At 47.6% G+C, this 24,685-nt stretch overlaps 2 protein-coding genes, 2 long non-coding RNA genes and 4 other non-coding genes across 9 annotated transcripts; 5 read left to right on the top strand and 3 right to left on the bottom strand.

The window, feature by feature from the left end:
- Positions 1–1,100: 1,100 nt before the first annotated feature.
- LOC130188922 (uncharacterized) lies at positions 1,101–3,828 on the top strand. The gene is made up of 8 exons (XR_008830679.1): positions 1,101–1,393; positions 1,573–1,621; positions 1,805–1,868; positions 2,378–2,424; positions 2,616–2,679; positions 3,183–3,217; positions 3,408–3,468; positions 3,634–3,828. It is a non-coding gene; the product is annotated as an uncharacterized LOC130188922 (long non-coding RNA).
- LOC130189411 (small nucleolar RNA SNORD49) lies at positions 1,663–1,734 on the top strand. Its single transcript, XR_008830791.1, has one exon. It is a non-coding gene; the product is annotated as a small nucleolar RNA SNORD49 (small nucleolar RNA).
- On the top strand, positions 2,465–2,536 carry LOC130189410 (small nucleolar RNA SNORD49). Its single transcript, XR_008830790.1, has one exon. It is a non-coding gene; the product is annotated as a small nucleolar RNA SNORD49 (small nucleolar RNA).
- LOC130189409 (small nucleolar RNA SNORD49) lies at positions 3,261–3,332 on the top strand. Its single transcript, XR_008830789.1, has one exon. It is a non-coding gene; the product is annotated as a small nucleolar RNA SNORD49 (small nucleolar RNA).
- On the top strand, positions 3,501–3,569 carry LOC130189408 (small nucleolar RNA R38). Its single transcript, XR_008830788.1, has one exon. It is a non-coding gene; the product is annotated as a small nucleolar RNA R38 (small nucleolar RNA).
- LOC130188921 (fas-binding factor 1-like) lies at positions 3,735–12,696 on the bottom strand. Its single transcript, XM_056407485.1, has 30 exons — positions 12,516–12,696; positions 12,368–12,395; positions 12,138–12,185; positions 11,991–12,036; positions 11,831–11,897; positions 11,698–11,748; positions 11,496–11,613; positions 11,335–11,409; positions 11,098–11,214; positions 10,879–11,014; positions 10,569–10,702; positions 10,385–10,478; positions 9,397–9,792; positions 9,289–9,321; positions 9,115–9,197; positions 8,759–8,919; positions 8,638–8,685; positions 8,405–8,527; positions 8,230–8,330; positions 7,041–7,247; positions 6,835–6,942; positions 6,361–6,500; positions 5,914–6,032; positions 5,687–5,809; positions 5,432–5,608; positions 5,177–5,353; positions 4,968–5,105; positions 4,793–4,892; positions 4,613–4,722; positions 3,735–3,973 (listed from the first exon to the last, which is right to left on the bottom strand). The coding sequence occupies exons 1-30, from the start codon at positions 12,516–12,518 to the stop codon at positions 3,878–3,880; spliced, it is 3,357 nt and encodes a 1,118-aa protein (XP_056263460.1). The 5' UTR covers positions 12,519–12,696; the 3' UTR covers positions 3,735–3,877.
- A 785-nt stretch (positions 12,697–13,481) lies between these two features.
- Positions 13,482–16,491, bottom strand: LOC130189311 (uncharacterized). 2 transcript variants are annotated; one of them, XR_008830750.1, is made up of 4 exons: positions 16,136–16,491; positions 15,040–15,113; positions 13,868–13,898; positions 13,482–13,740 (listed from the first exon to the last, which is right to left on the bottom strand). It is a non-coding gene; the product is annotated as an uncharacterized LOC130189311 (long non-coding RNA). The 2 variants fall into 2 exon arrangements; XR_008830749.1 differs by lacking the exon at positions 16,136–16,491 and having other exon boundaries at positions 15,040–15,580.
- A 677-nt stretch (positions 16,492–17,168) lies between these two features.
- On the bottom strand, positions 17,169–24,685 carry LOC130189310 (cytoglobin-1-like). Its single transcript, XM_056408097.1, has 3 exons — positions 24,351–24,685; positions 20,765–20,996; positions 17,169–17,837 (listed from the first exon to the last, which is right to left on the bottom strand). The coding sequence occupies exons 1-3, from the start codon at positions 24,491–24,493 to the stop codon at positions 17,673–17,675; spliced, it is 540 nt and encodes a 179-aa protein (XP_056264072.1). The 5' UTR covers positions 24,494–24,685; the 3' UTR covers positions 17,169–17,672.

Here is a 24,685-nt window from a genome sequence, read left to right as displayed (position 1 = left end):
ACAGAGGGTCCGGTGTGTGGATGGCGGCTGCAGACTCTCTGCTCTCCGGGCGTCAGCGCCGCTGTGGAACGAGACGAAGAGGATGGCGGCGGCTCTCTGGTTCAGAGTCTCTCCCTAGTGACCGGAGGAGGGAACCGCAGCGAAGGAGCAGCAGCCGCCTGACCTCCGTCTCCACAACACGCAGCATTTAAACCTGACCTATTGGAGGCCATGGTCTTATCATTTAAAATGTGAACTTTGTAATCTGATGTATTTCACTCCCTGAAATGTCATTAGATATTTATTTGCAGGATAATCTCATGCAGTGGAAGCTATAGAGTAAACAATCTTCTCTGCATAGATTGAATATTCATTTCCATTTGACAATAGTCATGATGGGAATCTATAATATATCTGATAAAAGATTCAGATTTTTCAAAATGCTTTATGGCTTGAAATATATTATTATAATTATTATATTATTGAGCAAAGGAACCTCAACTGAGCTTTTTGCATTCAAGACGACGATAAAGTCTGCATGTGATTCATGAATACACTGAAGACGTTTCTCTTAATAATAAAATAAATGAATTCCACGCGAATCATAATAATTTTTTTCCCATCTAATAATTCGTCTTTTAAATGTGTCCCCTAAATGTCCTCCGGGTAGAGATTTTAAAACGACTTGTTGAATGTATTCCCAATTATCATCATATACTGTAATTCCTGTATGTGTATGCCAAGTCACGTGGAGCAATAAAAACACACACAAACATATAATCCGAATTAATCTCTTCAATTGTGTGTATTATTGACATCTGACCTCATATTCATAACATTTCCCATTAGTAAAGTCGGAATTACACAACTGCTCATTCCGGTCTTGTAAACCTATTTTTTAAATGTTATTAACAGTATTTACAATAATCTATATAATCTTTATTATAAATAGTTGTAAAATATATAAATTAGCATTGAGTACCTTATCGATTTATGGAATCGTAGCCTACTGCTTCCTCCCAAACTTTTAGCACCACCCAGTCGGTAATCACGTGGGATGTGACGTCACCAACCTATAAAAGCTTCATCACGCGAGACTTCGGTCCTTGCTCCTCTTCCGTTGGCTCCTGGGAGGACGTGAGCAGCGCGAGCTCTCCAGACACGCAGCTCGCACGCCTTAAAATGCGTTCGCGTCTTATTGAGACGTTTTCTGTCGCCGAGCCGCCGTGAACAGGTAACTTCACACCTCCCGAGGAGCGAACGAGACTTCATCATGCGCTCGAAAAGTGTAGAAGCCGGTCACATGTGGAGGGGTGAGCTAGCTGTGAGCTAGGCTAACACGTGGAGGAAGACCACTGCTGGGCCAGAGCCGCTGCGGCATCGTCCAACATGGCGGAGCTTAACACAATGACGGGTACATCTTTTTAAATTGTTTATTACAATATATATGGTGTGTGCAGTTCACGTGATATTTCTATTATCCCTGTCTGAAAAAACATGTTGATAAAAATGGTATCTGACAAGCTGCTGATGTGTGGAGTCACGTGGTCCTGGGACCGAGCCATTATTGACCGTTAGTCTCCTACGTCACAGGTCCGGCCGTCGTCCCGGCTTGACTGCGCGTGAGGCAGCCGTTGAGAAGGTGTGTACCACGTGACCCCCTCTCGGGATGAACGTTGCGTGTTCAGTGATGAAAACTGCTGCATAGGAAGTGCCGTCTGATGCGATAACTGACGTTGGAAAGCTGTTCTGAGACCTGCCGTCTGAACCGTTAGCTCGTTTATAATCCTAAATCTTAAAATAATCTAGATGTATGGTTTTATAGGATTTAACGAGATGATGCGCATGATGTACCAGAGGACACCTGGGTACAGAGACTGGGAGATCAGGTAAATATGGCCACACTGAAGCCGATTCAGGGTTCACAAGCTGATGGGAAACCTGGAAAATTCTTTAAAAATAATTAAGCCAACATGAGACTATAACAAATGTCCATTTTTTATAGTCGCATGTTAATTTATGCCCAGTTAGAAATCCGTTTTTAAAAGAAATATGCTAAAAATATAAGCAGGCATAAGTTATTTATTTTTTCCTGTGCTGCAAGTGAACGCACCTAACTGGAAAGTGTTGTGGCCATAGCAACAGTAGCTCAGGGAAGTGAGCTAAGCTAACGGCTAGTTTAACACAATAAAATATAACGCTGACATTTTTTTAAATGGTGTTTTATTACAATATGTTTATTTATTGCTGACTGCAGTTCTCGTGATGATTCTGTTATCCCTGTCTGAAAACATGTTGATAACAATGGTATCTGACAAGCTGCAGACCTGAGGTGTGTGTGGAGTCATGTGCTCCTCCTGCTGAACCGGCATTCACCAAATGTATTCTTGCATCACAGGTCAAGGCGTTGTCTGGTCCCCCACCCCACAGGAGTCCTGTGTTAAGGTGTGTACCACGTGACCCCCCCCCCGATCCAAGTTACATGTTCAGTGATGAAAACTGCTGCATAGGAAGTGCCGTCTGATGCGATAACTGACGTTGGAAAGCTGTTCTGAGACCTGCTGTCTGAACGTTTGCTCGTTTATAATCCAAACTCTTAAAACTGACTTGGATGTATGATCTCTCTCCTTTTACAGGATGTAACGAGCTGCTGCGCATGATGTCCCAGAGGACACCTGGGTACAGAGACCAGTTGATCAGGTAAATGTGGCCACGCTGAAGTTAATTCAGGGCTCGGACCGTCGTGGAAAAGCAATTGAAATTTATCTGGAAAAGTCCGTAGGAAAAAAATCATGGAAATTTTTTATAGTCTCATCTTCATTTAAGCTCAATTTGTTTGAAAAAGAAAGACGCTCAAAATATAAGCAAGAATAATTCATTATTTTTTTTGCGCTGCAGTTGAACGCACCTTAACTGAAAGCTTGGTGTCCATAGCAACAGTAGCTTAGGGAAGCGGTCAAGACAGACCTTTAGTGTGCTAGGCTAACAGCTAGTTTAACACAATGAAAGGTAAAGCTGACTTTTTAAATAGTTTATTACTAAATTTATTGCTGACTGCAGTTCATGTGATGATACTGTTATCCCTGTCTGAAAAAACATGTTGATAAAAATGGTATCTGACAAGCTGCAGACCTGGTGTGTGGGTGGAGTCATGTGCTCCTGCTGCCAAACCGGCATTCACCAAATGTCTCCTTACTTCACAGGTCTGCCCCCCCCCTCGAGGAGTCCTGTTGATGAGGTGTGTACCATGTGACTCCCCCCTCTCAGATCCACATTGCGTGTTCAGTGATGAAAACTGCTGCATAGGAAGTGCCGTCCGATGCGATAACTGACGCTAGAAAGCTGTTCTGAGACCTGCCGTCTGAACGTTTGCTCCTTCCTAATATAATCCCTTAAAATAACCATGATGTATGATTTCTCTTTTACAGGATGTAACGAGCTGCTACCAGAGGTCGTAGGTCAGGACACCTGGGCTGACCAGTTCATCAGGTACACGCAGCGACACTGAAGCCTGATTCGCGTCAAGCCAGTGATGATAAAGTTATCCCTGTCTGAATTTAAGTGATGAGTCATGGTAACCTGAGGCTTGACTGCAGATGCACTTTATTCAGTTTCTGTTTTAAAGGTGTTAATCCTCTTTTTCTTAATTTGCAGATGCAGAGGTGGACTGATCTGACTCCACTGTAATCTGGAGTAGATTTGTTTAAACTGTCTTTAATACAATGTTGAACTGTTGTAAAGAAGAGAGAAGACCGTTTAACTAAAACATGTTTATTTAAAATGTAAAACACAAATTTGCAGCGTTCAATGACTGAAATGTATTCCTAAATAAATATCATGGCAAGTAAACTGGTGTGTGAATTTATTCCTGATGTTTACACATGACACTTAAATCCTACTAACACCATGACGGTGACTCTGTGTGTAAAGCCGCTCTGTGTGATTTCTTCAAGTTCTCTAAGAAGATCTGTTCCTCTTGGAGGTATTCACGGTCCTGAGGGAGAAGAGAAGTAGAGACCTCAAAATGAGTGCAGCCATGTTTGCATTTGTCTAGCATGGAGTAGAAATGCAAAACTTGGCTTGCTTAAAGTCTTCACAGCTCTCACTAAATTTGGAGTTGCTAGACCTGATGTGCCTCGATCTTAATGCCTTAAACAGTCATGTGGCCCCTGACTGCTTAAGACACAATCACCTTATGTAATTAAGAAAAATATCCATGCTTTTATTTTGAAGGTTTCCAATTGAATGGATTTTTTTATAGAAATGTATGTAATATTTCTACACAAACTAATGAAATGCTAATTTATTTACAACTTATTTTGGGAGTAGCTTATACAACCGGCCATGATGCTGAAGAGGCCCCACGCTCAAAATGAGATTCACACCCTGCAGAGTCTCAGGGCTCGACATGGTGTCCTTGAGACTGGGAACATGTTGCTGCAACGTCACTAAGCTGGAGTTTTGCACTTTCTACTCTTAATGTCTTCCAGGCGCTCAGTCAAACCACTTAGCTAAATTACATGTTTCCATGAAGCCGTCTAACAGCTTTCATGTGTTTATGTTCCATCTTTTAATCCTCAATGTTCAACTGCAAACCCAGAGTTTAACATCACACTATGAAAGTGGGCGTTACCTTTTCGGCCGTGTACTTCCACAGAGCCAGACTAGCCTGCAGAGCCATCGCCTGAGAGCTCGTCGGGGGGGGAACGCTCGGCTCGGGATACGTCAACGCCGAACCTGCATCTATGGACGACATCACCGCGTTATGCAATTCATCCGACGTCTTCATTGCCGACGGCAGAACGTCCCTCACCTGGCGAGGCGCTCGTTAACACCTGCGGCAGCGAGGTCATCGGAGCGCTCCGGCTCCGCCTCCCCGTGTCCTCCTGCAGGCGACTTAGCCGCGTCCGCTCCTGTAACAACACCGGTCGGGTTTTACGCCGCGCGCCCTCCCCCGATCTGCACAACGTCCCGAGTGACGGACGCACCTGAAGCAGCCGCTGCTCCTGCTGCCGCAGCCGCTCCGTCTGGGCGTGGATGTTCCCCAGCCTCGCCCGGTGCTCCGCCTCCACCCGCTTCGCCTCCCGCAGCGCTGCTTCTCCCTCCGCGTGCTTCTCCGCGGCGAGCTGCAAAAAAACAAAGAAAACAGTCGGTACTCGGGCATCCCACCGCTGTGTGTGTGTGTGTGTGTGGTTACCTCGCTGAAGGCCTCCACCTCCTGGGCTCTGGTCTTCAGCCTGGCGGCCGCGCCGCTCACCCTCTCCTTCTCTCTCTCCAGCTCTTCTCGGAGTCGTTCCAGAGTCTCTCGCTCTTGTGCCGCCGCCGCCTCCTTCAGCTTCAGCTCCGCGGCGCGGAGCTTCAAGTCGGCCTGGTCCTACAACCGGAAGGTGAAGAAGAGGGTGTGTCCCAAACAAAATGCCCCCCCCCCCCCCGTAATGTGAGGGGAGCCCACCTGAGCCAGGCTGAGGATGGAGCCCTCTCTCCTCTCCAGGAGGCTGCCGGCCTCGCGCTCCGCCCTCTCGTGCCGCTGCTTCTCCAGGCTGTGGAAGTGCGCCCAGTCGGCCGCCAGCTTCCTCCGCTCCTCGGCACAGTGCTGCATCACCGACTTCTGCTCCTCCAGCAGGGCACTCTGGTGGGACAATGGAGGTGAGGAGGGGGGAGGGGGGGGGTCTGGACGCAGTAGACGTGGTTGCTCCACCCGGCCCACCTTGGCTCTCTCCAGCTCCTCCCTCTCCATGGTGACCTGCAGGCTGAGGGCGTGCCGCTCGCCCTCCAGGCCCCTCTGGGTCGACTCCGCCTTGGCCTGCTCCGCCGTCATCTTCCAGCGCTCCTAGAGGGAGATACAACAACAACAACAACAGCAGCAAATCAGTGTTGTGCACTTGTGGTGTTCTGCTGCAGCACATGCAGGTGTTCTTTGAGTTGACCCGTGACCTTCTCCAGCTGCCTCTGCTGCTCGTGGAGCTGCGTGTCCATCCTGGAGACGATCTCCTTGAGGCGCGAGCGCTCCTCCTCCGTGGCCGTCTGCTGCTGCGCCAGACGCTCCTGCATCACTGAGACAACGACCTTCAGGCGACCGCCAGCTTTCATCTCGACCCGTGTGTGTGAGTGCTGGTGTGTGTGTTTGAGTGAGTGTGTGTGTCTGTGTATGTGTGTGTGTCTGTTTGTGGTTGTGTCTGTGTGCGAGTGCTTGTGTGTGTGTGTGTGTGTCTGTTTGTGGTTGTGTCTGTGTGCGAGTGCTCGTTTGTGTGTGCGTGTTTGATCCGTGTGTGTGTGCGCATGTGTGTGTGTGTCTGTGTGCTCGTGTGTGCTCGTTTGTGTGTGTGTGTGCGTGTTTGATCCGTGTGTGTGTGTGTGCGTGCATATGTGTGTGTGTCGTACTTCGTAGCTGCTCGTCTCGGTGCTTGGCTCCTCTCTCCAGGCCGTGAGTCGTGTTCTCGTGTGAGCTCTCCACCCGAGAGGAAAGGTCCCCGAGCCGAGAGGAGAACTGCTCCATCTGCTCCATCACCACCGTCAGAGACCTGGGAAACAAACACACACAAACAAACACAAACACAAACACACAGAGTATCTGTTAAAAAAGTGAAAGAATCACTGACATTCTGACCGAGATTGTTTGGTCAGTGCTTAAAAAATATGTTAAAGTAAAACCAAAACACCCTGTTGTTGTTGTTGTTAAGATATGATATAATATTCCTTTATTCGTCCCACAGTGGGGACATTTTAAAAATGGTGTTGTTGTTGTTGTTTTCTTGCCACATTCCGAACAGACCAGAATATATTCCCGGTGTTTCCAGGAGTATAATGGAGACATCAATCGGTGGAGAAGCTGCTGCCGCCTCGTTCTCTCCTCACCGGGTCTGGGCCGTGGCGCTCGTCACGGCGTCGATCTCCTCGTCCTTCAACCTCTTCAGCCGGCGGACCTGGTCCTCGTGGTCCTTCTTCATCTCCGAGATGGACTTCCTGGACAGACAGAACCGGCGTGTGGACCCCGCTCATGAACTCATCACATCGCTGTTCCTTCGAGGAGTTTCTCGATCTCCCTCCCGGCGCCGCTCTACCTCTGCAGGTCCGCCAGCCGCTCCACCTCGCGGTCCCGGTCCTGCTGGGCCTTCTCCAGTCTGCGTTGGTGCTGAGTCAGCAGCTCGCCGCGCTCGCGCTCCGCCGACCGCGCGGCGGCGGACAGACGCTCCGCCAGGTCGTCGCGCTCCTTCGCCGCCTGCGCCGCCGTCTGGGCCGCCGCGGCCTCCAGCAGCTTCACGCGGGCCCTGGAGGCGAGCAACGGTAATGCACCTTACACGCAAACACACACACTCGGTGGCGCACATCTGTGTGTGTGTGTGTGTGAGTGCGAGTGTGTTTCTGTGTGTGTAGGTGTGTGAGCGTGTGTGTGTCTTTGTGGGTGAGTGAGTGTGTGTGAGAGTGAGTGTGTGTGTCTTTGTATGTGTGTTAGTGTGTGTGTGTCTTTGTGTGTGTTTCTGCATGTGTAGGTGTGTGAGCGTGTGTGTGTCTTTGTGTGTGTGTGTCTTTGTGTGTGTCTTTGTGTGTGTCTTTGTGTGTGTGTCTTTGTGTGTGTGTCTTTGTGTGTGTGTGTGTGTCTTTGTGTGTGTGTGTGTGTGTCTTTGTGTGTGTGTCTTTGTGTGTGTGTGTGTGTGTGTGTGTGTGTGTGTACGTGTCTTTGTGTGTGTCTTTGTGTGTGTGTGTGTGTGTCTTGTGTGTGTGTCTTGTGTGTGTTGTGTGTCTTGTGTGTGTTGTGTGTCTTGTGTGTGTTGTGTGTCTTGTGTGTCTTTGTGTGTGTTGTGTGTCTTGTGTGTGTTGTGTGTGTTGTGTGTGTGTGTGTGTGTGTCTTGTGTGTCTGTGAGTGTGTGTGTTTCTGTCTCTGTGTGTTTCTGTGTGTGTGTTTATGTCTGTAAGTGTGTGCGTGTGTCTTTGTGTGTGTGTCTGAGTGTGTGTTTCTGTCTCTGTGTGTGTGTTTCTGTGTGTGTGTGTGTGTGTGTTTGTCTGTGTGTGTGTGTCTGTGAGTGTGTGTGTTTCTGTCTCTGTGTGTTTCTGTCTGTGTGTGTGTGTGTTTATGTCTGTATGTGTGTGTGTGTGTGTCTTTGTGTGTCTGTGAGTGTGTGTTTCTGTCTCTGTGTGTGTGTTTCTGTCTGTGTGTGTGTGTGTGTTTATGTCTGTATGTGTGTGTATGTGTCTTTGTGTGTCTGTGAGTGTGTGTTTCTGTCTCTGTGTGTGTGTGTGTGTGTGTGTTACTTGTGTGCGTTCTCCATCAGCTCCACGTCCTCTCGATGCCTCTGCTGGACGCTCTCCAGCAACATCTGGCTTTGCTCTCGCTCCAGCTGCAGACTCCTCACCTGGACACGTGACACGAAGGAGGAGTTTGTGCATGAAAAAGGGGGATTTGTTTTTGTTGGGGGGGGGGGGGTACCTGTCCCTCCAGCTGGATGAGGCGAGCCGGTGACGCGTGACGCTCTCCGGGGGGCCGCTCTCTCTCTTTGAGTCTTGAATCCAAAGCGACGCCCCCGAGACCCAGAAACTGAGATTGCGTCATCTGTGAGGGGAGAGGAAACGAGGAGTCAAGAACAAACCGCCCCCCCCTCTCCCGCCTTTACACCTGGAATCAATCTTTAAAACAAAATGGAGGCCGGTCGTGTTCCCCACCTGCTGTTGCAGAAGCAGCTGCTGCAGGCCGTCGGCGGAGAGGGTCGCCTGAAAGGAGAGGGGCGGGTTGAGGACGGATTCAAGAGGATCGGCCAATCGCGACGCAGGGAAGCGCGAATACCTGTTGTTGGCCGGGTGACGTGTTCGGCGTTGGGTTTGCCCGCTGCAGGTGTTCGTCCGGAGCCTGATGCACTCTGGGTAGGCGGTGGGGGTGGGCGGGGCTAACGCCAGCAGCAGCAGAGACTGGCGAGGGACCAGTCAGAAGAGGAGGAGATGGGGAATCTGAGGGGTGAGACACATGTAGAGTTTGCCCGAGGTCGACTTTAGCGGTTGCCGGGCAGATTAAGGTGGAGGGGAGGCGGAGCTGGCTGGTGGGTGTAAGGAAAGGAGAGGCGGGGCGAGCAGCGCCGGCGCCTGAGGAGCAGAACGTGAGCCGATGACCTCGTCCTCCATTTCTTTACGAGTGAATGTAATCACCGTGGTCAATACCTCGCCGCTGGCTCGTCTCCCTGACGACCGAGGAGTGAGCCGCCGGGCCGGGCCGCCCCAGAACAACGCTGCTGCACAGAACCGCAACGAGAGAACGGCAGAATAAGAGCTGGAGCACTTCAGCTGACGCTGCTCACGGGTTCCCGGGACAGAACATCTCACCTGGAGTCCTCTCGGCCTCCCGGAGCCGGTCGGCTGAAAACCAGAGCGTATGGATCAGAACCAGAACCAGAACCGAGCTGCTGCTGCCATCGTGTGTTCTCTCTTTACCTAACAGGCGGCTCCAGGTCCAGCTCCTCTCCCGGGCCTGAAGAGTCCCGCTTGGATGTTTGTGACTGAGCCTTCTTCCTGCTCAGCGCTCCTGCTAACCAGTCATCTTCATCATCCTCCTCCTCCTCCTCCTCCTCTCTCTGCTCTTTAGGAGCCTCTAGCTTGGTGTGTTTGGTGGTGTTGTGGCTGGAGGCAGGACCTCCGGTCAGGGAGGGGGAGGACGGAGCCTTGGGAGACCCCGCGGAGGCTCTGGGTTCTTCGGCGCCCGCCGCGAGGAAGGTGCGGTCGTCGTGTTTCTTCAGGCCGAGCCAGTCGGCCGAGGTGCGCTGCCGGGTCGGGGTGACGGGTTTGGGTTTCTTCTCCGGGGTCGAGGGGCCGCTGTCCTCCGTGGAGAACCTGAAGACGAGAGACAGAGAATCTGAAGTTCAGAGCCACACACACACACACACTGACACACACACACACACACCAGTGTATGAAATTTACATATTTTTTAGGGGGTATTTCTTTACCCAGACTGAAATCCACTTATTTAGGCTTATAGTACATGAGCAATTGTCATAAAAATGGCAATAATAAGACTATTAGGCAATAATAAGACTATTAGGCAGTAGTGAACAGATTCAAAGGGTTTTCTTAGAATTTTTTTAACAAAAAATAAAACAGAAAACATAAATCAGACAATCATATTAGTTTTTTCTTATTTCTTTGTGGTTATTTATTGTTTTTTTAATTTTTTATAACTATTAACAATTAGAACTTATTTCTTTGTTTTTTTATCATTTAAAATGTACTGATTTTTGTGTGTGTACCAACCTAGCTCAGGCAACACAGATAGATTTAAATTATCTAAATTATGGGGGCACTTTTTTCCTCTCCTAGTGACATCAGGGGCAACATTATATTTCTTTCGGGCAGTTTTGCCCTTTGCCCTGGTGTACTTCCGACGCTTACACACACACACACACACTCACACACACACACACACCTGACTGACTGTCTGCGGGACTGGCGCCCCTCAGGCGTGGACCCCAGGGTGGGCTGATAGGAGCCGAACGTGAGGTCGTCTTCTAAAATTGGTTCTGACGGATGGGAACAAAATGAGCGTTTTAAACATTTAATCTTTTGTTGTTGTTGTTGTTGTTTTTAAAGCGATACGAGGCTCTCGTCACCTCTGGAGGCGGCGCTCCTCTCGGGCTGCTGCTCCTTCCTCTCGCCCGTCGGAGGTCGCTCCAGAAGCCGAGGCGACGTCAAACTCTCCAGGATCTCGTCGAGTTTGGTGCGAGGCCTCTGAGGGGCCTCACTCCTGAGGGGAAGGAGGCCACAAGCAGACAGAAGGAGACATACTTTAGGAGACGAAGGCAGTGAGAGTTGCTCAAAGTGATTCTTTAAACACTGTTTGTTTTGCAGCCCAAAAGCACTACGGCAGTCATGATTTATCATCGAATGTTATAAATAATGAGAACGACAGAGCGCCGTTACCTCTCCGCGTTGGGCCAAAGCCCCGCCTCTTTTTTCTTGAGTTTGTTTTTATCGCTGTCGAATCCCAGCGCGTCCATTAAATCGTCCTTATCGTCATCGAACGTGAGGCCGCTTGGTTTTTTTGCCGCCGCCTTAGCTGATGAACAAAGAACACATAAAACACACACACGCGCGTCCTGTATATGCTTGTTTAATCGCTTTACGGCTCCCATGTCTCACTCTTTAGTTTGGGGGATGCTGAAGGAGGCGCTTCGGGCTTGGCCGACTGTACTCTGGGTTTGGGTTCATCCGGAAGAAGGTCATCGAGTAGATCAGCCAGAGGGTCGTCGTCCAGATCTACAGAGGGAATCACACTCTTTACATTTATCATTTTATTTGTCTTCATATATATAGAAAACAGGGTTGGACAGAATATTGGAAACACCTTTTCTCAACGGGTCGGGGGGGCTCGCTCACCTGAGACGATGAACTTCCTGTAGTTCTGCGCCGTGGACGAGGGTGCAGAGTTTGGCTTCCTGGCGGCGGCTTCACCTGCAGGGAGGAGACACGGCGTCCTCCGATTGGTGCTATTAACGCAAACTTCAAAAGCTGCGAATAATGTGAGAATAAAGAGTTACCTGCTGCGTCCGGTTTCGCTTTACTCTCCGAGGTGGACGAGTCTTTCTTTGTGGGTGCCTGAGCTGAACTGGGCTTTTTCTTCAACGCAAACAGGTCGGCGTCCATGTCGTCGATGTCCTGGACAAAGAGACGGAAAATAAACAAAAGTGCAGACGACTACAAAGCTGAGCTTTATCTTTTACACGGTTTATAACGGCCTGCCTTCATGTTCTTCAGGATGTCGCCGGGGTCCGCTGCTGAGACGTCAGAGTCCTGGACGAAAAAACAAGAAAATAACAACAAAGAGATAAATATAAGACTGAGCGTATCTCTTCCCCATCTCTTGTCGACATACCTCAGCGTCCCCGTCCTTCTTCACCTGCTCTGCTAGCATACTGAAGATGTTATCAGTGGCAGACGTGCTGGAGAAGAAGAAAAACAACAACAACAACAACTCGCAAACAGTTCTGATTTAAAATCGGTGGCGTGTAGCTCTTTTGACTCCTCCGTCTCACCGAGTTAAAGGTCCACTGCGAGTCGCTTTTCCCCTCACTGGGAGTTCTGGGGAGTGAATTGTTAAAAAAGGGAATATCGTTACGCGTATTACGAACTCTCCCAGTGATAATACAATAATAAGTCTGATTGGTGAAATTCTTATTTACTTGTATCATCAAATATGCTGTCGAGCAAAGCGTCATCTCCAGGTGAACCTTGGGAAAACCATATTATCCACAATATTTGAGCATTAACACCACATATCACCCCCCAGATGCATGTTATTCTGTATGAATAGCATTTTTTAGCCTGATTTTAAGTACTTGGATGTAGATTTTCTCTGCTACAATAATAATACAGTAAGAAAAACCACAACAACAACACTTGAAGAACTTACTTTTAGGTGGTTTTCCCTTCTTTGCAGCCTGCAACGGCGTAAATATACAGAGATATGTTACATCCGGGTTACATTGCATGTGATTTAAAACACCAGTGTGACGTCGATAAATCATGAAAACGTTGGCACGAGCGTCGGTTTCACTCACCATTTCCCAAATCTCTCTCCGTAGCGGCTAGCTAGCTAATGTAAATAACCCCCAGATAAACCGGATTAAGCGTCTCCCGTCGCCATTGGCAGCCACGGGGCGCGTGCGCGTTGCCGTGACGTAATTTAGCCTCGTTAACCGTTGCTTGAAGTTACCGCTGAATACGAGCTACTCACATCCGGCGCGCCGACAGCCACTTCCTGTTTACAGTTCGCGGTGCATTGTGGGCTAAAACAGGATAAAGCGTCTCCGGTCGCCATTGGCAGCCACCCGGGGCGCGTTCGCGTTACGGTGACGTCATTTATCATTACATTTTAAAAAGCCTTATTAACGTTAATTGAAGTTACCGCTGATTACAAGCTTCTAACATCCGGCGCGCCAGACAGACGTTTCCTATTTACAGTTCGCAGTGCATTGTGGGTAGCGTAGTTTTTTGTTAAAACAAGCGTAACCCTTTAAGGAATAACATTTTGTATAAAAAGGTGATTGTTATGGTCTGTGTTTGAAGTTATGAAGGTGCTTGTTGAGGACTTCCGTGAATCCCACCAAACGCTTTGACCACCAGGTGGCGCCAGAGCTCAGAAAACGAGTCAAAATGAAATCAGTTTCAACAAAAACTGAAAGAGCTGAATAATTCATATTCTGAAGCACATGTTTAATTCAGTTGATGGTGTCCTCTCCATCAGCACGACGACCCGTCAGCATGTTGCTCAAAGGTTCGGGTTCAGCACACACTTGGGACGGTTGGGATTAGACACGCCGACGGTCACGTGGTTATTTTTTCTTTCTTTTCATCATTCTGTCAAAACACAACGATTTTTCGATTTGAAATGTCGGCCATGCATGCGGGAATATGTGTTTGTAGATAACGATGATGATGGAGGGGGAGGGGGGGGGGTGTTGCTTCATGCCCCTTATCAGTATTTGTGTGTACTGAGTGTCAAACACAAGTACACGTGGGAGGCACCATTCAGAAGAACACATGTGTGTTGTATTTGATTTATTTTTGTACATCACAACAGGAAATAACAGTAATTAGTATTGCATGCTTTTAAGCAGATGCACAACACGCCATTGATAATGGCTTACTCTGATCAATTGCACAATATTGTGAAGTTATTTTTTTAATGATTTAATAAGGAGCATGTGTCCCTCAGTCGGCACTTCCTGTTCCGGTGATCCGCCTGCAGGACAGACCGGGGGATGAAGACAGGCAGTAACGTCGCTGAGAAGACAAAACAAATCCTGGTTTGTAGCTGACAAAGTTTTTAAATACACATTTGTTTCATCAATTTTTGCCTTTTTTCTTTCTCGCTAAACTATTAAAATGACACCGACCACCTGGCGCTCACCTGACTCGATGATGGCCAACTCTGGTCACGTCTGCAAGGGGAAGTAAACGCATGCAAAGTCACGAGGATGTAAGGAAATAATGATTTATTCAGTAATAATGTATTAAAAAGTGAATGACTCTAAAAACAAAAGAGAAGGATCACGTGCAAGAAACCTCCATAGGGTTAGTGAGGTCATGTCTTCATGTATAAACATCTATTCAGTTGCATTCGGCGTGGTTGTAAGGAGATAATGTACTTATAATAGTAATAATAACCGTCCGAAGAGACAGTGTATTGTTGTTCTGCCTCTGAATCATTTAGTGTGAGTTGTGAATGCTTAAAGGCTCAATGTGGGGCAGGCGGCTCTTTATGCATCTGTGCCTCCGTAACATGCTCTACTTCCTCCCCTTGTCTGGAGCCCCCAGTGTAAACCTACACACACACACACACACACACACACACACACACACACTGTCTCTGTCCGTCTGCATGTGTTCCCATCTCTCTGCCATGCATTTTGTTTTATCAGCGGATTTATTTTGAAATTTAGGACTTTATTAAAGTCTATAAGCTATTCCTTTTTTTTTCCAAACGGTTTAAATAAATAAATAAATACCATTAGCCCAATTTTCTTTCTAAAATACATGAATAAACACAGCTGCTCTTAAATAACTTAATTTAGCTTAAATAAGGGGAAGGGCAATGTTTTTCTCTTCATCAGTGTGATGTCACAGTCCGGGATAAATGACCCTGATGATGTCATCATGTCACATGATGGAGTGGTCCTATGAAGTCCTCAAGCTCTGAAACCGTTGCCTGAGTATTAAAAGCAGTTTGGGGAAATAATAAATGCTTCTTAATATGAATTTGAACTTTATTCTCCCGGTAACCTGCGTTGTGCATCTTTTCACACATTGAAAAAGTCCTGTGTCCTCTAAAATAAATTATTAGTCCACTAACTGTCACGATCTTGGTTTAGTTTGCTTCCTGTTTTATTTTGAAGTTCATTGCCTCTCGTGTCCTCGAGTCTTTTCTGCTTTTTAACTTCTCATCTTTTATGTTTTTTTCTCTTTTTTGGCGACGATAAAAATCCCCGTCCACAAACAAATGGGTGCCATCTTGTTATCGCCTCTGTGGCCTTACAGGACACATCCTAACTCCTAACTCCTAAGTGTCATTTGTGTCCTCACTCTGTCATGTTGGGCTTTCTGCTCCTCCGTTGCTCCTCGTGTACGGCTCGTCTTCCCCAACCGTCTCTCTCTGCCTGGAACACAGAACAAACAACGACACTCGGAGGGAAACGCCTCGTATTGTGGTATTGATCACGGGGGGGCAGTGTGGTCTGAAACGCATTACATGAGTCGAGGTTCAGCTCGTTTATCAGCTCATCATTTTGTGTGCGAGCTGTTCCCACGATCCACGGTGCTGCAGTGTCCTTGCGTGAGCAGGGTGGGGAGGAGGTGTCACTTTGACTCAATTAGCAGCAACGAGTCTTTCCCTCCATTATTCTCTCCATCAGATCAAAAACAAACCAAACTGGAACGAACTGTTTTAAAGTATCGAGTTGACTCAACCTTAAAGAACACGGACTGTGGGGTCGCATCAGGCTCAATAAAGGCAAAGACACACAGAGATTCACAGATGCAAACATAAAGATTCACAAAAACAAACACAGATTCACAAATACGCAAAGAACAATTCACAATGAACATTAGATTTCGTAATTTACTTATGTTTGGAATGTATCTGAATCGTTCCGCATGCGTTTGTGAGTCTTATTTATTTGTAAATCCTTCTGTGTGTATTTGTGAGTCTCTGTGTGTATTTGTGAGTCTGTGTGTATTTGTGAGTCTCTGTGTGGATGTGTGAGTCTCTGTGTGTATTTGTGAGTCTCTGTGTGTATGTGTGAGTCTCTGTGTGTATTTGTGAGTCTCCGTGTGTATTTGTGAGTCTCTGTGTGTATGTGAGTCTGTCTGTATGTGTGAGTCTCTCTGTGTATGTGTGAGTCTCTCTGTGTATGTGTGAGTCTCTGTGTGTATTTGTGAGTCTCTGTGTGTATGTGTGAGTCTCTGTGTGTATTTGTGAGTCTCTCTGTGTATGTGTGAGTCTCTGTGTGTATTTGTGAGTCTCTCTGTGTATTTGTGAGTCTCTGTGTGTATTTGTGAGTCTGTGTGTGTATGTGTGAGTCTCTGTGTGTATTTGTGAGTCTCTCTGTGTATTTGTAATATTGAGACTGACCCGACCGGCTGTAACGGCCTCCAGAGTTCACGACGCGGCGTAACTCACGGTGTGATCTTTGTGGAGAACCTCTGCCGCAGGATGAGAGCGATGGTGGTGAGCACCATCAGGGTGGTGCACATGCCCCCCCCCCTCACCCCCCCACTCCGGGGCCAAGGATGAGAGAGAGCGCCGAGGCTTCTCCTCCCATCGAAAGGCTTCAGTGGTAGAAAAGGCAGAAGTTTCTCTTTCTCTCCTCTCTCTGGGGGAGATTAGCTCGGAGGATTAAGTCGGATCAAGGCGGGACTACGAGGTAAACAGAGCGGGCTGCGGGTTCTAGTCCCGAAGAAAAAACAACCGCCATGTTGTCCCTTCATGTTGAGAGAAGGCCCCGTTGACGTTGTCTGTAAGAGTCACTTTAAAACACTTTGATCTTGAGTAAACCATGGGGGGGGGGGGGGGGAGAGAGAGAGAGAGATTCGCTGCCATCGCGAATTTATTTTAGTGGGATAAATAATGAGCTTATCCTCAAGCAGAGAATCAGGGAGCAGTAGAGGAGAGGAGAGGAGGAGAGGAGGATGAGAGGTAGAGGCGGAAAGGTAGAGGAGGAGGAGAGGAGAGATGGAGGAGGAGGAGAGTTAGAGGAGGAGGAGAGGAGGAGAGTAATAGATGGAGGAGAACAGAGGAGGAGATTTCCTTAATTCTCCTGCCAGAGGGGGAAAGGTCTCATTCTGCCTCTCGTGAGTGAAATGATATTTAACCCTTGTGTTGCCTTCGGGTCATTTTGACCCGAATCAATATTACACCCTCCCCCCACTTTAGGATTAATTTGACCCCATTCAATGTTTAATGTCGGTGTTCTTTCGGCAGTCAACAAACAAACATAAAGTGCCTCACACTTAAACTTGGAAAACAATATTAATTCTAATAATTTTCTGGAGGTTTTAATTGCTGGCGTCAAATTGAACCCAAAGGGTAAAATATGTTAGTAAATATAAAGGTAACAGGAGGGTGAAACATTGAATCGGGTCAAAATGACCCAAAGGCGGGGGGAGGGTGTAATATTGATTCGGGTCAAAATGACCCTAAGGCAACACAAGGGTTAAGGTCGTTGTGGTTGTTTTATTATTTTCTTTTATTTAAAACTTGTGTTGAGTACAGATAGAAAGGTGAAGTCAGCGTGAAAATCACAAGTAATTATTAAAAAAAGTATAAAAAATGTCCTCGAAACATGAAGCCAACACCCAGTGGCCCCGAGCCGACGGAGGGAAGTCACATGACATGTTGCGTAAGAATGGGATTCAAACAGCAGGTTGTTTGTTGTTGTTGTTGTTGTTGTTTAGAGATACGCATTCAGTAGAAGGCACATCCAAGTCCAATGTGAGTGACCACTGTTTGCAGTTTATCCCCATCTCTCTCTCTCTCACACACACATGAAAGTACCTGTTTCTCATAGAGTATTTGTCCCACAGCCCCTACATTAAGCCGTATTCCCCGTAAAGGTCCCCAGAAACATTGCTTCCCGTCCGAGGTCGGTACAGTTGATGAATCCGTCTCTCGAACATCAAAAGTCTCTCGTGGCTCGATCGACTCGGATCCAGAAGCTTCACCCGGTTGAGGCGGAGAGCTCCGCCCAGCCCACTTCCTCGTAGATGGCCGCGATGCCGCAGTTAACCATGGTGAAGAGTTTGGTCCAGGCCCCGCCCACCTCCGGGGTCACGACCGCCGGGAACTCTTCTCCCAGGACCTCCAGGATCACGTCGCTCAGGATCTGGGCCGAGACACAACAAGCGGGAAAAAGTTAGGAAAAGTTACTGCCGCTGAGATCTTTCTGGGATGCGTTCACACGCGTGGATGTAGAAAGCGGACGTAGTCGTCGTGACGACGGCCGAGTGTTTGCGGACTGGCGTTTAGAAGTTCAGCATCTTGGATTACAGCCGGCGCCATCTTGGTATTTTGCAACCAGTGAATGGAAGTGACCATATTTGGACTGCTGGGGAGCAGTGGCGGTGCGTCCATAGGGGGCGCTAGGGCGCCGCCCCTCTTAAAATTTTGAGATGAAAAAAAAGAAGAAAATCCTGTCAAAAAACATTGTATGCCAAATCATTTAAATAGTAAATATAGCGTGTTGACGCGTTAAATGTGTGTGGGAGACCGTCAGCCTGTCAACAACCATTTAAGTTAATGTGAAAAAATATAATATATCGCCACTCATTATCACAGAGAGAAGCCCCTCCCCTTTTTCGGGACACCGGCCCAATGTGTGTGTACGGCAGCGAGAAAACATTTCAGTCGTTTCGGCAAGGACGGCTTCTCATTGGCGGATGAAACGTGAATCTTGGGTCACAAAAATGTGCGCCATGGCCACTGGTCACGTGATTGGACTATTCGGCAGATCAGAGACCCGTATGTTCCCTCAGCCCAGAGAGCAGTGTTGCCAGGTCCGTGGTTTTCCTGCGGAATCGGGCTACTTTTGAAGTGTTGCCGCGGGTTGAATTTTTTGTCCTTGGTTCGGGTAGACCTATTTTGCATGCAAATTACATGAATATCTTGAAATAAAAATCCATATTTTAAATGAAATAATTTATTCATACCCAAATCCTACCAAACTGACTCCAGATCAGCACGTACACACATTTTATTTATGATAATATACTGTATCTAATTACACAAGGCCATTTTAGGACCTAGGTGAAATAACTGTTTCGGGAAAACTGCTTTTAATGCTGGCATACTAAACATATGTTGTTACTTTGTAGATATTACAATACATTTGGCAATGATAGCAATGCTGTTGGACTTTAAAAGCAGTGTATATGGTTTGGCACGGGCATATTTTGAGTTCTGATATTGGGCTGGTTTTTGGGCTGGTTTCGATTGGCCATTGGGCTGGTTTTGTCACACAGACCTGGCAACCCTGCTCACAATGGTTTTATATTGCTGAAGGTGAGTTGAGTGAAAAACGATGTCGCACTATTTTGGCTATATTCTTTAATACAAATTAACCGTTTATGTTACATACAGTAATGGTCGCTAATACGATCACGGCGTCCAGCTGTCGTGTCATTTAGACCGTCAACATATACGTTTGGTGGCGGTCTCATTGAGCCACTTTGGCAACGTTTGTTTAGCTACATCCGGTCGTCCCGACGTATATTTTCCTTGTGTAAATTGTGTTGTTTTGCGTGTATAGGAAATGGAAGTGCAGAGACAGATCAGAAGGCAAATGTGTGTTCTGTTGTCTTCTGCAGGTATGTGTTTCCTTTGTTCAAAGTTAGAATTTTCTGTTTCTGCTGAAATGACTCTAGCTCATGTAGTTATTTATTTTGTCCATTAGGGTCTCTGTTTTCCCTTGTATGTTACATGTCATGGTTTTGATGAGAATTGTTATTATTTAGATTTAATGTGGTCCTGTCTTCCATGGACAATGGTTTTATATTGCTGAGGGAAGTGGAAGTGCAGAGACAGATCAGAAGGCAAATGTGTGTGTTCTGTTGTCTTCTGCAGAATAAATAAGTGCTGGGAAAATCCACCATCTGAGCCGACTTCTTCCATGCCCGTTCCACATCTGTAACATCTGCTCTGAACCTCTTTCATGTGAGGGTGAAACTCTTTTATTTTGCAAACCTCTGAAACCCAACCCAATGTTCCTTAAAGCTGCTCTGAACCTCTCATGCCCAAAGTTACAGTGTGTTGATAGTTGTTATTGGACAGTGTTGAGCACGCTGTGTTCTTGAAATAAAGCTTTGTTTTTACAATATTCTACTCAAAACCTCTTTTCTTCTCATTGTTGAGTGCTATTTAAACCGCGTCGCCCAACTGCGCCCCTCCCAAAAAAAATTCACCAGCCGCCACTGCTGGGGAGTGATGCAGAGAGACTGGCAGCATAAGCCACCTGTCAATCACCTGGTAGCCCCGCCCCTAAAGCGCCCCCTGCTTCATGGTCTGTGTGACTCTACAGACCATAAAGTCCTAAATGATGACATGCTGTATAGAAGAAGACTTGAAACGAGAGATGGAGACATGAACTCATGTTTACAATGTTTAGTGAGGGAATACATCAAGAGAGAAGTAGAGTCAATAGACTTCTATACAACCAGAGGAGTCGACCCCTGGTGGCCAGGAGAGAGAATGCAGCTTCAACACATGAAGCATAGACTTCTATACAACTAGAGGAGTCACCCCCTGGTGGTCAGGAGAGAGAATACAGCTTCAACACATGAAGCATAGACTTCTATACAACCAGAGGAGTCGCCCCCTGGTGGTCAAGAGAGAAAATGCAGCTTCAACACATGACACATAGACTTCTATACAACCAGAGGAGTCGCCCCCTGGTGGTCAGGAGAGAGAATGCAGCTTTAACACGTGAAGCATAGACTTCTATACAACCAGAGGAGTCGCCCCTGGTGGTCAGGAGAGAGAATGCAGCTTTAACACATGAAGCATATACTTCTATACAACCAGAGGAGTCGCCCCCTGGTGGTCAGGAGAGAGAATGCAGCTTTAACACGTGAAGCATAGACTTCTATACAACCAGAGGAGTCGCCCCTGGTGGTCAGGAGAGAGAATGCAGCGTTAACACGTGAAGCATAGACTTCACGTGTTAAATGGTGGCCAATAGTAATAATTGCATGTTTTTTAGACTTTTGCATTTGCTTCATTGTCGGAACAAAGGGAATTAATAAATGTGTCCTTCACCTTGAAGTAGCCGGGCTCGACCTTGTGACGCAGCGCGTGCGCCTTGCCGACCCGCTTCAGCACCGAGGCCACCTGGTCCGAGTGGTCCAGGCTCTCCACCAGCGTGTTGAGGGCGCCCATCACCATGCCCGCATGCTTCCTCAGCTGGGCGCTCCTCTGCAGCTCCTCCGGCTCCTCGATGTCCCGGAACTGGCTGAAGAACTGCCTGGACAAGGGGAAGTTCACGAACAGCCTGCGGAAAAAACAAGAGATGTGAGCGCGAGAACCAGAATCAGAACCAGCTCCAGAACCAGAACCAGCTCCATCCTGCATGTCCACGTCATCAGATTTATCATTTTTATCTTTCCAGCTGGCAAGATATACCAATGAGCAAATACCAGCTGTGCATATTCTCCCTTAATGTCGGCTTTAAACTCCGAGCTGTAGAATAAAAACATTCCAGGTAAAAATAATAATACATAATATTTACTCTGATTTCACATTATATTAATAAACCTTGCGGCATCACATAAAAAGATGTCTGTGTTTTGCTTTTTGCACTTAAAAAGAAATAAGTGCAGGATGTTTTATGTGGACATGCCATGTGAATGAAGCGATGTGAAGAATCCATAACTTATTACGTATCCAGATAAGAAGGCCGATATTTATTTCACTCCCTCACGCCAAGCATATCTTGTACCAGAAACCATAATTTCCTTTTTTTTTGGCATGAATGTTATTTATCATTTTTCGATGTGCTCATCCTTCTCTCTCAAAGACATTTCCTTTTGGTTTACATCCCCGTTTGACCCCAAGAAGCATCCAGTAAAGACGGACACACACACACACACACAGGCTGGGAACAGGGCCAATGCATCTGGTTGCCGACCCTCCGACACGTCTCCCACAGTTTCGGCAGCAGCTGACAAAAAAAAAGAACCAAACATTCCTCGGATAGCTCTCTCTGCAGCGCATCGCTGGGTGGGCGCTTCCCGTGTGGACCTGAGCGTCTGAGGTGGGAGGAGACGAGGTGGAGGGCCCTGTTCTCCGAGCGCCGCTCCTCTCTCGCTCTCATAATTGCATCACGTGGTTGCATATAAAAAAGTGACACGATCGTTGGACCCTTCATTGTCCCTCGTCTACCGAAGACTCCTGATTACGATCCTCTGGACCTTTGACCCTCAAGACTTTTTTTCCGTTTGGAGGATTCGAGCTGAAGCCAAAGGTTTCCGGAGAGTGGCTGCAGGGCTGAATCCACCACGGTCGTGCCTTAATCCCCATTCCTCAGATTCCTGGGAGTGGTGGTGCGGATAGTTTGGACATGTTTATCATAAATACGGGTTTGCTTTCCCAAACCGCTGCAGCTCAACGTCTGACAGCCAGACATCGTCGACATGATCCGACTGCACAAGTCGTGTCCTGCCTCCTCCTCCTCTCAACTTTCACCTCCTGCAATCTCAAAAGGTTAGGAAAAGGCGGGATGTGTCACGCAGGGAATCTGAGAGGCCGTCTTACGAAGCAGCCCTGCAGACGGTTGAGCGCTCAGAGGGTTGGAAGGACCTCCCCCGGTGATGGGATGTTGTGACAAGCCTCTCCTTCAGATAGCAGTGATGAAGACGAGTTGCCCAAACGCCTCTAAAGAAATTCAAAGCGTGACCCTCTATTTTGGGGAGGAAGAACTTTGAGTGCCAGAGATGTCGGATTGGACGGATCGCCGCGTTTGACCTTTGGCCTCCGCGGTGTGAGGAAGAGGATTCGGGTCGAGCTGAGAGTGTTACAAGCAACACAGATAAGACTTCTCAAGCCAGGGAGATCATCCCCTCGGGGTTTAACTTCTTTGTCTTTGCAAGTATTTTTTTCAGTGTGGCAGAAAAGCATCAATGGAGGTTCTACCAGAGGAGGAGGAGGAGGAGGAGGAGGAGGATGATGATGTACCGGCGGTGAACTCATTCAAGAAATGAGAACAAGTCCCCAGGTAGGAAATGGATACTCTCCATAACTCTACAGGGTTGTGCCCATCATCGGGCCGTGGTGATCCAGATGTTGCTCTCCACGCCAACGAGTCCAGGTTGGATCTACAATCCCCTCCGGGTTTTTTTCTTCTGGGTCCACCCCGGGGGACTCTTTACCCAGAAAACCTCGGCCAGATGTGGAACCACCTCTGAGTTCGTATCCACCATCTCATTCTTCATCCCTCGCTCGACTCGCTAACCCAACCCGCGATCTCTCACTCGGTGGTTCTGACTCAAACCGAAGCCCGGAGCGCGCATGCAGCCAACAGAACCACATCCCTTTTTATCTTCAATGAAGACCCTTGAGAGCATTTTATCCTCCCTTTAGATAGATAGATATATACTTTATTAATCCCCAAGGGGAAATTTGTCGTAACAGTAGCAGCACCAATAAACTAAACACACAAGAATAAAAAATAAAATATAAAACAAAATATAAAAAACAGGGATGAAAGATATAGATGTATACAAGTGAAAGATATAGATGTATACAAGTATACAAAGTAAAATATAAAATAAAATATATATGTACAGTATATATACAACATATATGCATACACAATACACAATACTAATGACAAATTAAATTAAATGTAAAAATATTAAATATAGACAGTGTGCAAAATGCAAAGTGTGTGTATGTGTGTAGTGTAAATAAATGAAATGTGTGAAGTTCAGATCAACATAGTGTAAATATTACGATCTGGCAAGAGGTGATCTGTTGTAGAGCCTCATAGCCGCCGGCAGGTTCTCCTGTATCTGTCCTTGTGGCAGCGGAGCGTGAGGAGACGTCTGGAGAAAGTCCTCCTCTGTCCCTGTAGGAGGTGGTGGAGAGGGTGGTCCGGGTGGAGAGGGTGGTCCGGGTTGTCCAGTATGGACAGCAGTTTCTTCAACGTCCTCCTCTCCACCACCTGTTCCAGGTGCTCCAGCTGGCAGCCGATGATGGAGCCAGCCTTCCTAACCAGTTTGTTGAGACGGCTGGTGTCACCGGCTCCGATGCTGCTCCCCCAGCAGATTATTTGACCTTCTCGCTCCTTCACCTGCCACGAAAACTGGAACACGGCTGTTGCTCAACCTAAATGGAATCTCCCAACGACCTGAAACGGCCTCCAGAGTTCACGGCGCGGCACTCGCGGTTTGATTATTTTGGAGAACCTGTGCGGCGGCGAGATCTTCTTCTTTTCGTTTCACTGAAGCGCGTCACTCGGCTTCAGTGTATTGGGTAGAATTCGCAGGTTTGTGAGACCTGACAGGGATCGTGAACGCTTCTACCGTGATCCCCTGCGGCGAGATGAGAGCGATGGAGGCGAGCGCCATCGCGGTGGTGAACGAAGACCCCTGAGAACGTTCTATCCCACCTTTATTTGACCTTCTCGCTCCTCTACTCGTTGTTTTTGGGTCACTCGACCTCGACAGACACATAAAACGAGGCCCGACGCGATGCGAGTCAGTTACGATGACCGTTGGCTCATTGGGACCTCGCCTTGTGTCACATGATCCAGCCCCTCCCTTCTGGTTACACACTCGCCACTCACTCTGGCCGTTTGGATGATTTTCAAGCTTTTCATGCGGGAGGATTAAAGAGATAGAACTACCTGACGAGTATGGCCACCCCGACGTCGTCACGGTTCTCGTAGACCTTCGCCCACGAGTCCTGGACCATCAGCCGCTCCTTGTCGGTGAGCGGGCCGGGTCGCTCCGGGGGGTCGCCCTCGCCCTCGCCCCGCATCCGCTCCATCTGGAAACGCAGACCAACCTGCAAGATGAACCCTATATTTCTACCCTCTTTTCTTTTCTACGTCTCTCTCTCTTTCTTTCTTGGCGAGAGAGATACAAATCTTCTCGTCGTTCTTCCCCAGTGAGAATCTTTGCCCTCCACCTCTGAATCTCTGAGTGTGAGTGAAGAACAGGCTGCAGATAAAAACACACA

Source organism: Pseudoliparis swirei, chromosome 23 (assembly GCF_029220125.1).
Source record: "Pseudoliparis swirei isolate HS2019 ecotype Mariana Trench chromosome 23, NWPU_hadal_v1, whole genome shotgun sequence".
Classification (NCBI taxonomy): Eukaryota; Metazoa; Chordata; class Actinopteri; order Perciformes; family Liparidae; genus Pseudoliparis; species Pseudoliparis swirei.
Note: the sequence above shows the minus strand (reverse complement) of the source record. Positions and strands in the feature narration are given on the sequence as shown.

What these genes read in the sequence shown, in the direction of transcription:
- LOC130189310 (XM_056408097.1), bottom strand. Translation starts at nt 24,493, where the DNA reads ATGGAGCGGATGCGGGGCGAGGGCGAGGGCGACCCCCCGGAGCGACCC. An exon ending in GGGGTGGCCATACTCGTCAG is followed by an intron (nt 20,997 to 24,350) that starts GTAGTTCTATCT and finishes TTTTTTCCGCAG; the next exon opens with GCTGTTCGTGAACTTCCCCT. An exon ending in TCGAGCCCGGCTACTTCAAG is followed by an intron (nt 17,838 to 20,764) that starts GTGAAGGACACA and finishes GTCTCGGCCCAG; the next exon opens with ATCCTGAGCGACGTGATCCT.
- LOC130188921 (XM_056407485.1), bottom strand. An exon ending in GAAGGGAAAACCACCTAAAA is followed by an intron (nt 12,186 to 12,367) that starts GTAAGTTCTTCA and finishes GGTTTTCCCAAG; the next exon opens with GTTCACCTGGAGATGACGCT. An exon ending in GAGGAGCGCCGCCTCCAGAG is followed by an intron (nt 10,479 to 10,568) that starts GTGACGAGAGCC and finishes CCCATCCGTCAG; the next exon opens with AACCAATTTTAGAAGACGAC.